This window comes from Psammomys obesus, unplaced genomic scaffold (genome assembly GCF_907164565.1).
Source record: "Psammomys obesus unplaced genomic scaffold, mPsaObe1.curated_primary_1811, whole genome shotgun sequence".
In the NCBI taxonomy this organism is placed as follows: domain Eukaryota; kingdom Metazoa; phylum Chordata; class Mammalia; order Rodentia; family Muridae; genus Psammomys; species Psammomys obesus.
Window position 1 is genome coordinate 11,250,297 of NW_026585644.1, and position 15,795 is coordinate 11,266,091.

Genomic DNA, 15,795 nt, shown 5'->3' on the forward strand with positions numbered 1-15,795 from the left:
CTGCAGATGTTTCAGGGTATTTGATTCAGGCTCAATTTGCCTTTTCCTCGGCAGGGAGGCTGGCCCAAGTCTCAGCGGCTCTATCTTTTCTTCAAAGTGTGCAAGTGCAACTGCGCGAACCTCTGCACGCCCACGTTGAAGCCAGAAGCCACGGTAAGGCATCTTCCTCTACTGCTCTCCTTCTTCTTCTTCTTTTTTAACTGAACCTAGCTTATTATTTCTGCTAGGCTGGCTGGACAAAAGCCCCAAGGTCCACCTACCCCTGACAGTACTGAAGTCACAGGTGTGTACAGATGAGCTTGGGAGTCCAAACTCGAGTCCTCCAGTTTCTGCAGCAAGCACATTTACCCACTGAGCCACTCCCCGTCTCTCTGTCCAAGTCATGCACCCAGAGCTTTGTTCAGGCTTCTACTCTACTCTGTTTCTGGTTCCCTATGGTTTGGTTTGGTTTTTAAAGTAAAACAATTGCTGTAAAACAGTCCCCAAGACTCCCCAGGAACCTACAAAGGTCAAAATTAGTGTAATAATACTTAGAAACTAAGGAAATATTACTTTCAGTTTGAAATCTTTTTATTGTGCAGGCAGTAATTTTGAAGTACGACTCCAGTGTTAATGGTGTAGTGACTATTTACCCAACAAATATTTGAGTAGGTATCATATTCCAGCACTGTGCTAAACACCAGTACAGACATGAATCAAATGACTTTTCCTCATGATCATTCAGAGATGGATGGAGTTTATAAAAATGCCATATGGTAAATTCTGTATTAAAGACTCTTGGAAAGTGCAGTAAGTGAAACAGGAAGGGATCTTTGGGGAAGACTTCATAGATAGAAGAGTGTTTGAAGGATAGGACTATAGCTTACTAGGGTGTGAGCAGTTACACTAAGACATTATTTATTCTAGCTGACACTTGTACTGAAAAAGCAAATGGCCTGATGGGTAAAACTGCTGGATTTCAGTAAAAATCAGCAACATTACCAAAGTATATTCACTACCACACACACTAGAAATTTGGAAATAAAAGGGTTCACTTAAGAATATGCTTGAAACAGTCCCTGCTCCCCTTACTAGGAAACCCACTTGGAGACTGAGCTGCCCATGTTCTACGTCTGAGCAGGGGGTCTAGGCCATCTCCATGCATGGTCCTTGGTTGGGACATCAGTCTCTGCAGGACGCCCTGGACCCAGATTTTTTGGCTCTGTTGGTCTCCCTGTGGAGCTCCTGTCCCCTCCAGCTCTTTCTATCTCCTGCTCTTTCGTAAGATTCCCTGCACTCTGCCCAAAGTTTGTCTATGAGTCTCAGCATCTGCTTTGATAACCTGCTGGCCGGCTCTTTGATCACCTCCCCCTGGAGGAGGAGTGGCAGCCTTGCCAGGCCACAGAAAAAGAGGATGCAGCCAGTCCTGATGAGACCTGATAGGCTAGGGGGACTCCCCTATCAGTAGACTAGGGGAAGGGCATAGAAGGAGAAGGGAGGGTGGGACTGAGAGATGAGGGAGGTGGCTACAGCTGGGATACAAAGTGAATAAATTGTAATAAATAAATCAATAAAAAGAATATGTTTGATTGCCAGGCCTGGTGGGGTGCTTGCTTGTCATCCCAGCACTCTGGGAGGCAGAGGCAGGCAGATTGCTGTGAGTTCGAGGCCATCCTGATCTATAAAGTGAGTCCAGGTCAACCAGGGCTACACAGAGAAAGCCTGTCTCAAAAGCTCACCCCCAGCCCCATACACAGAAAAAGTGTTTGATGAAGCAGTAAAAATTTGTTTAACAGAAGTGGGAAACACAAAGGTTTTTTGTTGTATATCAAATTATAATGGCTGCCTCTAGAGAAAGTAAAACAAATGAGCTGTAAACTGAAACTAGTTTGCATTTTTCTTTGTAATACTACCAACTCTCTCCAATGGCCTCAAACACTGGTCAGCCTTCACTGAGTTTGTTAATTTACCAGACAGAAACCCATTTAGCCTACATTAATTATGGTTTCTGATATTACTGAGACTGTTCTTGCTAATGCCACCAACAGTCTCCTGACTACTACAAACAAAGGACATGCTTTGGCTCTTATTTTACCTAAGTTCTCGATGGCACCTGACATTATTGTAAATTCTTTACTTGAAATTCTAACACTGATGTCAAGATATTTCTCTCTGTCTTCCGAAGCATTCCCTTCTTCTTTGCTGTCAGGATCTGATGATTCTCCAGTCTATACCACTGTCTTAAAACTATTAGATTCACATATGCCACTGCCTGTAGGACACTGCTCTTGCACCAGCTGAAGGGACTGCCACCAACATGACCTTGTTAACAATCCAAATACTTTTCTATCCCTCTTACTAACTTCTATCTTGGACAATAAGGTCATTACAAACCCAAGTCAGAAATATGACAGTCATCACAAAAGTGCTACTTCCATACACAGTCTAATTTCTAGACATCTCTACCCTCACTATGATTAATTTTAGGCATACATAATTTCTCCCTACACACTTGACCGGTTTTATACTGTTGATAACTAAACATTTCTAAAAGTCAAATCCAATGATTCACTTGGAGTCTGGGCTTACCTGGACACTACCCAATATACAACCTAATATTTTATATCTTGTACACAAACGACCAATTTTTTAAGCCTAACCTCAGAAGGAAGAAGGGCTTCGAAACTGTCACAATCATCCAGAACCATACTTTTGCACAACAGGTTCAACGTTCCACGCATGTGCCTTCTTACATAGGCTATGCTGCTTCAATTTCCTCCCACTGAGCGTGACTGTCTAGAAAGCCAATTCCTGTCCACCATCCTAGTGAGCCAGTCCTAGCCTTCAAACACTCTTCCAGCTATGAAGTCTTCCCCAAAGATCCCTTCCTGTTTCACTTACTGCACTTTCCAAGAGTCTTTAATACAGAATTTACCATATGGCATTTTTATAAACTCCATCCATCTCTGAACGATCACGAGGAAAAGTCATTTGATTCATGTCTGTACTGGTGTTTAGCACAGTGCTGGAATATGATACCTACTCAAATATTTGTTGGGTAAATAGTCACTACACCAATAACACTGGAGTCTTCAAAATTACTGCCTGCACAATAAGTTTTCAAACTGAAAAGTAGTATTTCCTTAAGAAACTTAAGGATAATTTCAAAATAAAAAAAAATCACTTCTACTTTAAAATATTCAAGGAAAAGTTATAAACTGCCTCTTATTTAAGTGAAAATCTACATTACTGAACTGAACTGTAACCTTTAAGGAGACTTAAACGTAAAGGTCTTTTTTTCCTATGACTTTTACTTTTGGAAGTAAAATATTAAGTTTCTTACAAACAGGTTTGCACAGAAAGTCACGTGTCTTTTGCTAGCTGCAAGAAAGAAGCAGCATTTCAGTTTTCGTAAAACTGGGGGCAGTGTAAATACAAAAATCAGAGCAGCCAAACACACGCAGGCAACCGCGAAGTTCTTAACTTTTCGCCGTCAAAATGAACCGAGAAGGGGTTAAACGTTACCGGCTATAACAACACAACCTGACTGCACCCTGGGCAAATAAACGCCAAGTGCCTGAGTTAACATTCTTAACATCGGCGCCGAACGGCAGCGGGCCGCGAAGACGCGAAGCCTGCGGGAAAATCGCAGTGCTTGATAAACCACAAGTGCACAGGGTCGAGCTAGTGAGTCTCCTCTGATGTTAATGATTGTTTGCCAGGAAAGGGCTGAAAGCTGACTTTCCGAGCAGGACGCTGCTAGAAGTTAAGCCGAGAACAACCTCGACGTCCCCTCCTGGCACGGTACTGAGTGGGCCGACCAGGCTGGGCGCGCTGGGGCAAGGGCCTTGCCTCCGCTACCCCGAGCCACACTATTTTTAACGCGCGCCCGCGGCGGCCGCCAGCGAGGGACGCGCCGCAGGAGCCGCCTGGCCCGCGGAGGGAGCGGGCCCCGGCCGCCCGTTTCGGTTGGACCGCGGCAGGAAGTCCTGTCTTCCTCTGCGGGTGGCGGAGGAGCCTGAGAACCTCTCAGCGCGCTCCCACGCCTCCGCGGCGACCGGGAGGAGCCGCCCGCACCGGCGACTCGACGCGGGCCGCCCGCCATCTCCGCTCCGCGGCCTCCGGGCGCGAGGGCTCCCACCATCGGGTCCCCGCCTCCCCGCGGGGCGCCCCGCGCTGGGCCGGGCGGGGTCGGCGTCGCCGGCTGCACTCACCCACTCGAGGACCTTGATGAAGCCGAGCGGCTCCTTGAGCGGGTTGAGGTTGACCTGGAAGGCGGACATCCTCTGAGGGGAAAAGAAGGGGGAAAAGAGTCACGACGCGGGGCGGAGGAGGGGAGCGGCGACGCCAGAGCACCTCGGCGGCGAGAACGGGAAGGCGGGCCGGGGGCGGGGCCGGGGTGGAGCGACAGGGCCTGCGGGGCGGGGCGGGGCGGGGCGGGGCGGCCCGTGGGGCGGGCCCTGGTGGCGGTTGGGCCTGGGCGGAGGAGACCGAGGCTCGGTGAAGAGGATGCTGAGAAGGGTGTGGGAGGGGCTGGCTCTTCCCCCGGCCGCACCTGACCCAGCTGGCTGAGGCGCTGGCGAACCAAGTAGACATTGGAAGCCATGCGTGAGCCGCGCCCCCTTCCCCGTAGCCCAGTCCCGAGCGCTTTGTTTCTTTCTCTACGGCGCACGCGCGCTCCCTAGGCCCCAGACTCGCTTCCGGTCTTCGGGGTGGGGATGGGGGCGGAGGGGGGAGGTGAGGGGGCTACCTGCGCCTGCGCAGCGCGAACCTCCAGCCCAGCGGCGTTCTGGTTGCTATGCCCTTTTGTGGCTGTTAGAACCCGCCGGCACGACGCCCTCCTGTCTCGTTTCTCTTCACCCGCGTTCTCAACTTTTGGACCAATTTATCACGTGTGAGCCACAGATGAAGTCGCCCTTCAAAGCTCACGTGAAGGGCCTTAAAGTAATAGTTATTGCAAAGCTGCAGACGTCTGGCGAACCTGTCTCGTGTGAGGGTACTTCAAAGTGTGATTCGCCAAACATATCTACCGACATTACTTTTTAAAAGTTCCTGGAGTTGGGGTAGGAGAAAGACCACCCGTTTGAAGTCATAGCTCTATCTCTGGGGAAGCCCGTTTGGGGAGCTTTTTTTTTTTCTTTTTTGTAAAGTTAACTTATGATTTATCTTAACACTCCCACCTGCCACCAGAATGGGGAGGCCAATCTAGTCTCTTCTCTGGCTTCCTCAATACCCTGAGTTTTTTTGGAGAGCTGGAATAGTGGCCTGTTCTCCTGCATGGTGAGATGAGCAACACTAACAGCAAAGGAGGGAAGATCTTTGCCATGAGAGGATCCCAGTACCAGCTTTCAGGCACGTACTTACTCATGTTTACTAAATTGCCGTTGGATCGTTTCATCAGAACTGACCACCACTGCCAACATTTGCTACCCACCTAACACTTCCTCCTTCCCCCACTCTAATTTCTGTGTATTCCACTCAGCATTTCTCTTTAAGCCTTTTTTTTTTTTTAAGTTATTTTCTGCCGAGGCCTGTTGGATAAGCACCCAGGAGTGGATTATTTAGCTTAAAAAAAAATTCAAAGGAGATTCAGTGTAATTTCAAACTGAGAGAGAGCCTAACAAGGGAATAGTGCACGTCTGGCAACTTCATAGAGCTGAGAGGTCCAAAATAACTTGTACCCCGGTGGTTCCTTCCGCCAGTCCTGTCACCAGTCAGCTGCCTGAGGTTTGTTTGACTATACAGTTGGATGGGAATTGTGGGTAGGCAGGGGAAGCAGGTGACTAGTCTGAACCCAAACAGAAGCAGCGGCCAGTGGCACCCTCTAGTGTTGCGGTATTCACAACTTAGCCCTTACCTTAACCTGTTACAGTCTGTTAAGTCCAGGCGGCTGGAGTTCTGGCCCTTGGCAGCTCTTGGCCGAGGATGAGACCTTTGGCCCTAAAGTCTTAACAGTTCTCTAGAACTCTGGCCGCAGGGCCTGCCCCTGGTCTTCTCTGGCTCTTTCCAACATTTTATCCTTTCGTCTTGGCTCTCCAGCTTCTCTTTTCTTTTTCTACTTCCACTGCCCTTCTTCTTCCTGCCTGGCATCTCTTGAACTGCTCAACTACTTCAACTATCCTGTAGCTGGCTGCCTAACCTTCAACAACTCCAGTCATCACCTGGACTACTAGAACCGCTTGCCTCTGCCAGCTTAGACACAGGGTACCTGCTTCTGCTGCTGGGGCCATTTCACTGCCGATGCTTTTCTGCTTCTGCCACTTTCTTCTCTGTGTCACCATCTTATCCTGCATTACCGTAAGTAGGCAAGACCATGTACAAGCAGCTATTTGGGGGCCTAATGCTGCAATATCCAAGGAGTTAACAGTAGAATATCTCTAACTAAACGCATTGAGTGGGCCTGAACATCCTCCTTACATAGCCTAGGGACCATGTCCACCGACACTGACACCCACAACTGCTTGTCTTAAATCGTACTTGGAGCTGATCACAGATTTGTCTCTTAGCTCCAGTCAATAGTCTCTTTTCTAGACCCCAAAGGAATGACTGGCCACAGTGGGAATGACTGCAGGACCATCTAGAGTTCACTGAGACTTGAGGTAGCAAAAGCTCTGATATAAACTATTACAAACTGCCCTGGCAGGCCTGGTGCCTTCAAGAACCAGAGCAGTCAGCTACATATAGTCTGCGTACTTGTCTCAAGGTGTCCGTGGCATGTTCAAGGTGGTCAGTGCTGGCATGAGAGTGGTCCTGTTGGTTATTAAACAGTTATTTTGCTCAAGGTAGCCAAATTTCTCTAGTCTCAATGTATATGCTAATTTATAGGAAAATAAGCATAAGAAGGAATATTTAAAATATGAACTCAGTGGACTTACTAGCACAGGTAGTATTCCAGAGAGAGGTGGGGTCCTGTGCTGAGTCCAGCTATTCAGGAGTTTGAGGAAGGAAATGACGTTCAGCCAGGACAATGTAGTCTAAACGTCTTCCTTCCTTCCTTCCTTCCTTCCTTCCTTCCTTCCTTCCTCCTTCCTTCTTTCTTTCTTTCTTTCTTTCTTTCCCACCATTCCTAGCTAAACTTTGTAAAAAAAAAAAAAGTGTTTATATATGTACAGTATAAATTAGGAAGTCAGTTTTTGCAGTTCTTGGTTTTTGTTTTGTTTTGCACTTATTGGAGTCTTAGGAATTAAGATAGGCTGGGCTCTTAATCAACTTGTGAGCTGTCCATTATTCTGCCTCTCTTCTACTTTCTGTCTCCTTTCTTTCCTGCTTGTTCAAACATATTTATTACAGCTTCCCAGGAAGTCTGTACTGCTAGACTATAATCCTTGAATTTTAAGAGGGTCCCTTCATTGCCCCCTGCCATTGGTTTTCAGATAGAGAGAGTACTTAGTGTGAGCTGAGCTACATCCGGTCACTTGTCAGGATTCATTTGCAGGACCTAACTGAACAGAACCATGGTGAAGCCTAAGCCTTCAGTCAGGTGTGGCGTGGCACTGCTGTCATTAATGCTCCCCCACAAGAGTGTCATATTCCTATAACAGCAGCATTTCATTGAAAACATGTACTTTTTATTCCTATTGCTCTCTAGTACAGCTTGAGATCAAGGATAGAGATGCCTCCAAAAGATCTTTTATTGTACAGAATTGTTTTAGCTAGTCTGCATTTTTTTGTTTGTTTGTTTGTTTTTCCATATAAATTTTAGATTTGTTCTTTCGAGATCTGTAAAGAATTGTGTTGGCATTTTGATAGGAATCACATTGAATCTGTAGATTGCTTTTGGTAGGCTGGCTATTTTTACCATGTTAATCCTGCTTATCCATGAGCATGGGAGATCTTTCCATCTTTTGGTATCTTCTTCAATTTCTATCTTCAGAGACTTGAAGTTTTTCTCATACAAGTCTTTCACTTACTTGGTTAGAATTATACCAGGATACTTTGTGTTTTGTTTTGTTTTGTTTTTTTGTGGCTATTGTTTTCCTAGTTTCTTTCTCAGCCCATTTGTTTTTTGTGTATAGGAAGGCTACTGATTTTTTTTTTAGTTAATTTTGTATCCAGGCACTTTGCTGAAGGTGTTTATCAGCTGTAGGAGTTCCTTGGTAGAATTTTGGGGTCACATATATGCTATCGTATCATCTGTGAATAGTGATACTTTGACTTCTTCCTTTCCAATTTGTATCCCCTTGATCTTCTTTAGTTGTTTTATTGCTCTAGCTAGGACTTCAAGTACTATGTTGAAGAGATATGGAGAGAGTGGGCAGCCTTGTCTTGTGCCTGATTTCAGTGGAATTGATTTAAGTTTCTCACCAAATAATCCAATTTAAAAATGGGGTACAGAGCTAAACAGAATTCTCAACAGAGGAATATCAAATGGTAGAGAAACACTTAAAAAATGCTCAATGTCCTTAGTCATCAGGGAAATGCAAATCAAAATGACTCTGAGATTCTATCTTATATCTATCAGAATGGCTAAGATCAAAGACTCAAGTGACAGCAATGCTGGCAGGGATGCGGAGAAAGGAAAATACTCCTCCATTGCTGGTGAGAGTAAAAACTTGTACCACCACTTTGGAAATCAATCTGGCACTTTCTCAGAAAATTGGGAATGGTGCTACTTCAAGACCCAGCTATACCACTCGAGGGCATATACCCAAAAGATGCTCCACCATACAACAAGGACATTTGCATGACTATGTTCATAGCAGCTTTATTCGTAATAGTGACAATCTGGAAACAACCTAGATGTCTCTCAACCAAAGAATGGGTAAAGAAATTGTGGTACATTTACGCAATGGAATACTACTCAGCTATTAAAAACAAGGAAATCATGGAATATACAGGCAAATGGATGGAACTAGAAAAGATCATCCTGAGTGAGGTAACTCAGGACCAGAAAGGCATGCATGGTATATACTCACTTATAAGTGGATATTAACCACACAATATAGGATAACCATACTAAAATTCACAGACATAAAGAAGCTAAATAACAAGGAAGACCCTAGAAGGGATGCTTAATTCTCATGCAGAAGGGCAAATAGAATAGATACCAGATGAGAAGGAACAGAATGGGACCTTACCATAATTGTCATCTGAAATACTCCATCCAGCAGGGGATTGAAGCAGATGTAGAAGCTTGCAGCCAAACTTTGGGCAGAGCACAGGGAGTCTTATGAAAGAAGAGGGGAATAAAAGGACAGGGAAGATACAAGAGCTTCACAAAGCCAAAAAATCTGGGCCCAGGGCACCCTGCAGAGACTGATGCACCAACCAAGGACCATGCATGGAGAGGGCCTAGACCCCCTGCTCAGATGCAGCCAATGGGCAGCTCAGGATCCATGTGGGTGCTCTAGCAAGGGGAGCAGGGACTGTCTCTGACATGGACTCTCTTGCCTGCTCTTTGACCATTTTCTCCTGCCTGGGCAGCCTTGTTAGGCCACAGAGGTAGAGAATGCAGGCAGTCCTGATGAGACTTGATAGGCTAAGGTCAGATGGTAGGAGAGGAGGATTCCCCCTTTCTGTGGACTGGGGAAGCGAACAGGAAAAGGGAGGGAGGGTGGGACCAAGAGGAGACAGAAGGAGAGGGCTACAGTTGGAATATAAAGTGAATAAATTATAAGCATATACATATATAGATACATCTATCTATCACCTATCTATCTATCTATCTATCTATCTATCTATCTATCTATCTATCTATCTCTAGAGAGAGAATGTTTTGATCCTCCTGTTTGCCATTCCACAGAGAACTGGGTTTCTGCTAAGAAGAGCACAGAATGAGATAGATTTTCCAGGACAGTGAACTGAGTAGACAAGGTGTTTTTGTGGACAAGGTGTTTTTAAGCCTACTGGACAGGATGGCCTTAGGATCTGAACTTCCTGTGTCTACAGACAGGGGACTGTAGAAATACTGGGTAGCCCACCTTCTGATTCTGGCTCTGTAGAATTTGTATTAGAATCACCATGATCATCTGAGCAGTATCACAGCATTTGCTAAGAACAGATTACCAAAAGTGATCACTTTCCATGTTGGCTACTTTAAACACAGGAGTCTATCAATCTGGTAGCATCAGCAGCAACAACAGAATCATCTCGGAACATGTGAAGAGGGGGACATACAGAAATGACAAAATGAAGGCTAGCTGGGAAATACGAATAGCAGTGACACAGCCACACAGTGAAAGTTTGTAATCAAGTGCTTTAGGCAGCAGAAGAAAGTACTTCACATACTAGCAGGGTTTCTAGAAAGTTATTTATAAGTGCAGTTTGGCTTGATTATAACTGTACTTTAGATGATGGTCACTTAAAGGAACCCTCAGGGTAACCTGCTCTGGTCACCTGTTACCCAGCATAGCTTTGTATCTTTTACACTTTGACCATTTGCTTTGTTTCGTGGTGTTCAATGTATAACCCAGGGCTGCCTCCATGCTAAGCAAGTGCTCATGGTTTTGAGGCAGGGTTCCGGTGTGTAGCCTAACCTGGCCTTGAACTCAAAATCCTGTTTTAGTTTCCTCAGTGCTGCGATTATAGGCTCTTGACACCACACTTGGCAGCCCTACCCCACCTGTCTCTCTTTAAAGGAATAATGATTTGTAATTTTCTTATTAGCTAAATAAACGAGTCTCTACATTCTTAAACAGTTTGTTGCTTTGTGTTCTTTTCCTTGGAGGAAAAGCAAGGGTTTTCACTCTTTGTAGTTAAGTACCTCTGGGACCTTGTTTCGCTTCACCATTGTTTTCTATCTCCTAATGTGACCTTGACCTTATGATCAAGGCAGGTAAGTAAGCACCTTTATCATGAGGCCTTGAAAAATGATGCCTACCTACCATATATCATCACTTAAACCCTGAAATGCCATTATAGGCTAAAAGGTCCCTGTTTTAAAATGCAAACACCCTAGAGGATTTTTACATTAAAAGGTTTCTTACAGTGTGATGCCTTAACAGGAAATCATCTGATTTTCTCTTTCTGGCTGTGAGAGAATATACAGAGAGATAATCTTAGAGTCTGGGATATAATTCAAGGAGGGTAGATTTCACTAGAGGGCAAAGTTGGGGGCTTCCATCAAGTGACATGAGAGTTACAGAAGCTGTGGGAGCATGGCTGAGAGTCTGCTAGGTACTGAGGGAAAGGAAAACCAAGGCAAACAGCACAGGTAGCAAAAGTGGTTGTTGGCCATATGTTAAGACAGGCCAGACAGCCCAAACCTTCTTTGAAGCATTTATTAACCATTCATACATACCAGGCACCTTATTAAGCCCTGAACATGCAAGAAGAAACACAATATTATCCTTGCTGTCCAAGAGTTTACATCCTAAAGGAAGGAGTAGACCAATAATAATAATAAAGGCAGAGAAAATATATTGTCAAGTAGTGGTGAGCAAAAGGAAGACTGGAGAACACACTTTTTTCTGTTTTCTGATCTATATTTGGTCACCCCTAAAAAGTTCTGTGGGAAAACAGACAGATCAACAAGGTTGCAGTCTTCACAATTACATGATCCAATTCTATTGACCTGGGAGGTTTCTAAAATAATCCTGCAACTCTTTCAGGCCCTTTGGAAGTCTATAGATTCCACATCCTTCCCACGGAGCCTCTGACCCTGAGATCTAGTTTCTATTCACCATTCTCAGCCTAGCAGCAAGCCTATGGCTTCTGCTACATTTCCCAGCACTTCAGCATCAAGAACTCCAGGTCAAAGGAAGAGAAGAAAAAGAAAAGTTGTTCATTTTGGAGCAGCTAATGACAAGGAGAGAGAGACAACGGGATATGCCCAGGCCCTGGGGGAAGAAATAACAAGAAAACTGATCTGAAAGCTTTACCAGTGTGTGATCAGTAATGCAAGTGCAAACAGTCAAGAATGGCTCCAGAACTCAGAGAGGAGTGTTGTTATCTGAGTTCTTAGGGTCAAAGCCTGGGCTCTGCAGACTCCACCACCACTTGTCTCCAATATGTAAAAGGCAAGAGATTTGGAAAAGCAGAGAAAGGAGGTGGTTTAGTGTGGCCACACCGAGAAGGGACACAAATAGAGGTCCACTAACACATTTCCCACACACCTAGTTAATCTTCAGAGTCTTGATCTAAGGTTTAGATTTAAATAAGGGCAAGAAGTCTGGGTAACTAGCTGGTCACGATGTGGTTTCTCCCATTACAACTGCACCTTTGGTTGGCTCCATCCTAGTGGCATCTAATATGTTGTCAGAACTATGTAAAATCATATGTGGGATTGCAAACAGCTATGAGCTGCCTTGTGAGTGCTGGGAATCCAAGCGGGTCTTTGGAAAGAGCAGCCAGTGTTTTTAAATGCTGAGCCATCTCTCCAGCCCCAGCACCGTGATTTTTAAAACCTATGCAGATGGCTGTAAACCATGGGGAATATTACTACTGCTGACTTTCAGATTCAGAAACAAATAATTGACACAAGATCCCAGCGAGTCTTCCCACACTTAATTTGGATGGGATGGCACTGTGGATGGAGAGAGATGAGTCACACAGAAGAGGAGCAGTTTGCCCAGTAAGATGTTGGTGAGTGACAGCATGGGAGAGGAGGCAGCTTTCTCTTCTCTTTTTTTCCCATAGTCTTGTGGAAGCGCATTTACAATATTGTTTTGATGGCTTAGCTTTTTACACACCCAGACAGCAAACATCTATTTCTTTACTGACACAAGATAGACTGTACTACCTGTCAAAATTGTTGCCTAGCATGGAAAATCAGAGGTTTCTTTTCTGATTCTCGGCACTTTGCTAGTCTGTTTGGTGGGTCATTGTGATGCTGCAGTTTGGAAGCAGCTGAGGACTCCATTTTATGCCTTGTATACTGAAAATAACAGGTGCACACCCAGTGAAAACAGGAGTAAGAGTGGACTCCTGCCCAGCTCAGCCTCGGCTTCCCGTCAGCTGTACGTCCAGCTTGTCTGGTGGGGGAGCTAAGGCAGGCTAGACTGGTCCAACACACAGTTAAGTTCCAAAGTTAAGACCGGAGAGGCTACCTGAACTGTGGCCTGCTTAAAGGTATGTTTAACTGGGTCTGTTTGGTGGTTTATTTCTGACGTTTGGTCTGAGGGCAGGGCCTGTTTCAGTGTGCTGACAATCCCCAGCTATTGCATGATCTGAGTGACAGGGACAGGTGCTCATGAACCCCCGGGGACTATTATTTAATTTTGTCCCTCCCCCAGCCTCATGGTTTATAGATGAGCAGCAAGCACTGTGCCCGTGTTCTATTTTTAACTGAACATGCTCTGTTCTGCTGGAATCATGTTCTTTAGACACTGCATTATGCAAACTGGCTCCAAAGTTTGCCAGGAGCGCTAAACCAAACTGTGACAATTGCCAGCCATCATCATTGAAACCCCCACAGTGAAGCCAAGAGCATGCTCGCTTACTGTAAGATAGTTTCGGCTGTGTTAACTCCGCTGCCTGGCGCGTGTTAACCAACTGTGTTGCCTGGTGAGAAAGCGTGGCTGGCCATTTCAGAGCGCCTCACAGCTTCACTCCTGACTAATCCCAGAATAAATCCCCTGGGTTGTGGGAAGACATTAAAACGTCGTAATGAGGCACAGATGATGCGTTGCTCACTGTCAGGCTGATGTCCATCCTAAAATGGCTCAGGCTGAGGGCATCCTGTTGAGAAACTTTTTTTTTTTTAGTTGGTGTCTTGTAGAGCCATTCACTAACTAAAAAATAAGAACTTTGCACATGCCCTCATGAGGGTCACAGGGTTTTCCCTTGGTGTGGTCATGGAACAGTGACTGTCATGAATTCCCAGAGTTATGGTTCTCCTCCAGCATCTCCTGAAGATTGTCATGGGGATTATTTAAGAAAAATCCGTGGAAGGCCCAGGATGTGATGGAGAGTGAGCATCTGGTGGCTCATTGGTGGCAAGAAAGAGGAAGGAACTTTAGAAAGGAGTTATGGTTCTGGAAACTGGGGATGGCAGCAGGTGCCTACAATATCAGCTCTCAGGAAGCTGGGAATTGGGGACTTGAGGCTAGCCCAGGCTAACCTGAGCTGTCTATTATAAGGCTGTATCTGAAGAAGAAGAAAGATCGTCTACTTGAGCAGGAACGACAAGAGGTATGCTGCCTGTGAGCCAGGATGACTATGTTCACCCTGTCTCCTGCTGTTTCCCCAGATAGAGCAGAGCCGTAGAGGTAGGAGGCTATTGGAGGCTGAGTCCACCAGCTGCTGCAACAAAACCCTCTTCACTGGGTCACTTATAATATAACACATTTATTCCTCGGAGTTGTGGAGGAAGGAGGTCTAAGACTCAGGTGTCAACAGACCAGCACCCTGTGAGAGCCTGTCCTCCTCACAGATGGCGCCTTTTGTGTGTCCTCACACGATGGAAGTGGAGAACAGGTCCTTCGCTGTTGTTTCTAAAGGCATCAGTCCCTTAACCTCCTCCTATCACCTTGTGGATTAACTTCTAACAGGTGAGCTGCAGAGGAAACTACCACAGAGGTAAGTAATTGTGGATTGACAGAGGACATGAAGCCGGCCAAGAAACAGAAGACTGAGAACCACTTCAGAACAGGTTGAGAATGAGAGATAAGGGCACGAGGCCCTGGGTTGCTGGAGGTTGTTCCCTGCCAGCAGCCGTAGCTACTGCTGGCAGGAATGCTCTCTACTGTGTTTGATTGTCTACACGCAGGCTTCAGAACCTTGGGCATGAGAGAAAAAGGGAGAATGAATACACTGGTGTTCCACAGAGAAGTAGAACCAGACATATGCATTGCCTTGTCACAGTTAGGAACTGCAAGCTCAGTCTTCTGGGTAGTCAGTGGCTGTCAGGTTGAAGGCCCAGGGAGAACCAGTGTTCTGTCAGTCAGAAAGAGCTATGGTGTAGATGCTGTCAGTCTCAGATGAGTTCTGTTTTATTTGGGAGAGGAGTGTTCTCTTCTATTTTAGCTGCAATTAAATGCAGTTAAGAGGACCCACATCACAGAGGGAAGTCTGTTTTACTGATTAAACATTTTTTAAAATAAACATTTCTCTTAAATTACTTGTGTGTGTATGTGGGCATGTTTGGTGAGGGTGGATGCCTGCAAGGTCTAGAAGTATCTGATCTTCTGGAACAAGAACAAGAGATTGTGAGCCACCTGATGTGGGTGCTGGGAGTCGAACTGCGGTCCTCTGAAAGAGCAGTACAAGCTCTTAATGACTTTAGAAATTATTTCAGTGTGTTTGTGTTTTCTGCTTGTAGGTATGTGTATCACCGACCCCACAGAGGTCAGAAAAGGGTGTTGGGTCCCCTATAACTGGAGTGGTGGATGGTTTCAAGTCATCATATGGATACTGGGAAAAGAACCCAGGCTTTCTGTAAGAGCAACAAAGGTTAAGAATGCTTTTGACCATTGAGCCATCTCTCCAAGCCCTGATTAAAATGTTGATGGGCATTGAAAAACAACCTAGAAAAGCACCTCGTCTCTGGGGTCAAGTTGACATATGAAGTTAAACCATCCTTGGGGAAGCTTGAGTCATGTCCACAGCTCTGCTTGGTAAAGGGCAGGGGTTGTTTTGCTTAGCAATTGCCTAGGCTGCACAGCAGAGAGCGCAGAACTGGTGCCACACAGGTGAGGTGGGAAGTTATTACTGACAGAAGAGGGGCTTTCCTCCCCAAAGAGTCTGGTATTGTTTGGGTGGATCATCAAGACACACTGCTCTGCTTGCCTCCACCCAAACCTCATTTTCTCTCCTTGAAAGACAGTAGCCAGGAGGGAAGAGATACTTTATGTTTTTCTTTCTGTTCCTCTCAGTCCTGGGTAGTGGCCTGAGGTCACACCATCATCCCCGAGCCCTTCCTCTGAGAGGTCTGTGCTA

At 45.6% G+C, this 15,795-nt stretch overlaps 1 protein-coding gene across 2 annotated transcripts in view; it reads right to left on the minus strand.

The window, feature by feature from the left end:
* Sypl1 (synaptophysin like 1) overlaps positions 1–15,795 on the minus strand; it is a 42,380-nt gene that overhangs the window by 17,794 nt on the left and 8,791 nt on the right. The window contains exons 1-2 of one of the 2 annotated variants that reach the window (XM_055624529.1): positions 4,730–4,748; positions 4,194–4,265 (exon numbers count right to left, since the gene is read on the minus strand). In XM_055624529.1, coding sequence (XP_055480504.1) covers positions 4,194–4,262 — 69 coding nt within the window. In that variant the 5' untranslated portion in view covers positions 4,263–4,265; positions 4,730–4,748. Of the gene's footprint in view, positions 1–4,193; positions 4,266–4,729; positions 4,749–15,795 lie in introns of those variants that run through there. The other variant, XM_055624522.1, reaches the window with a different exon arrangement.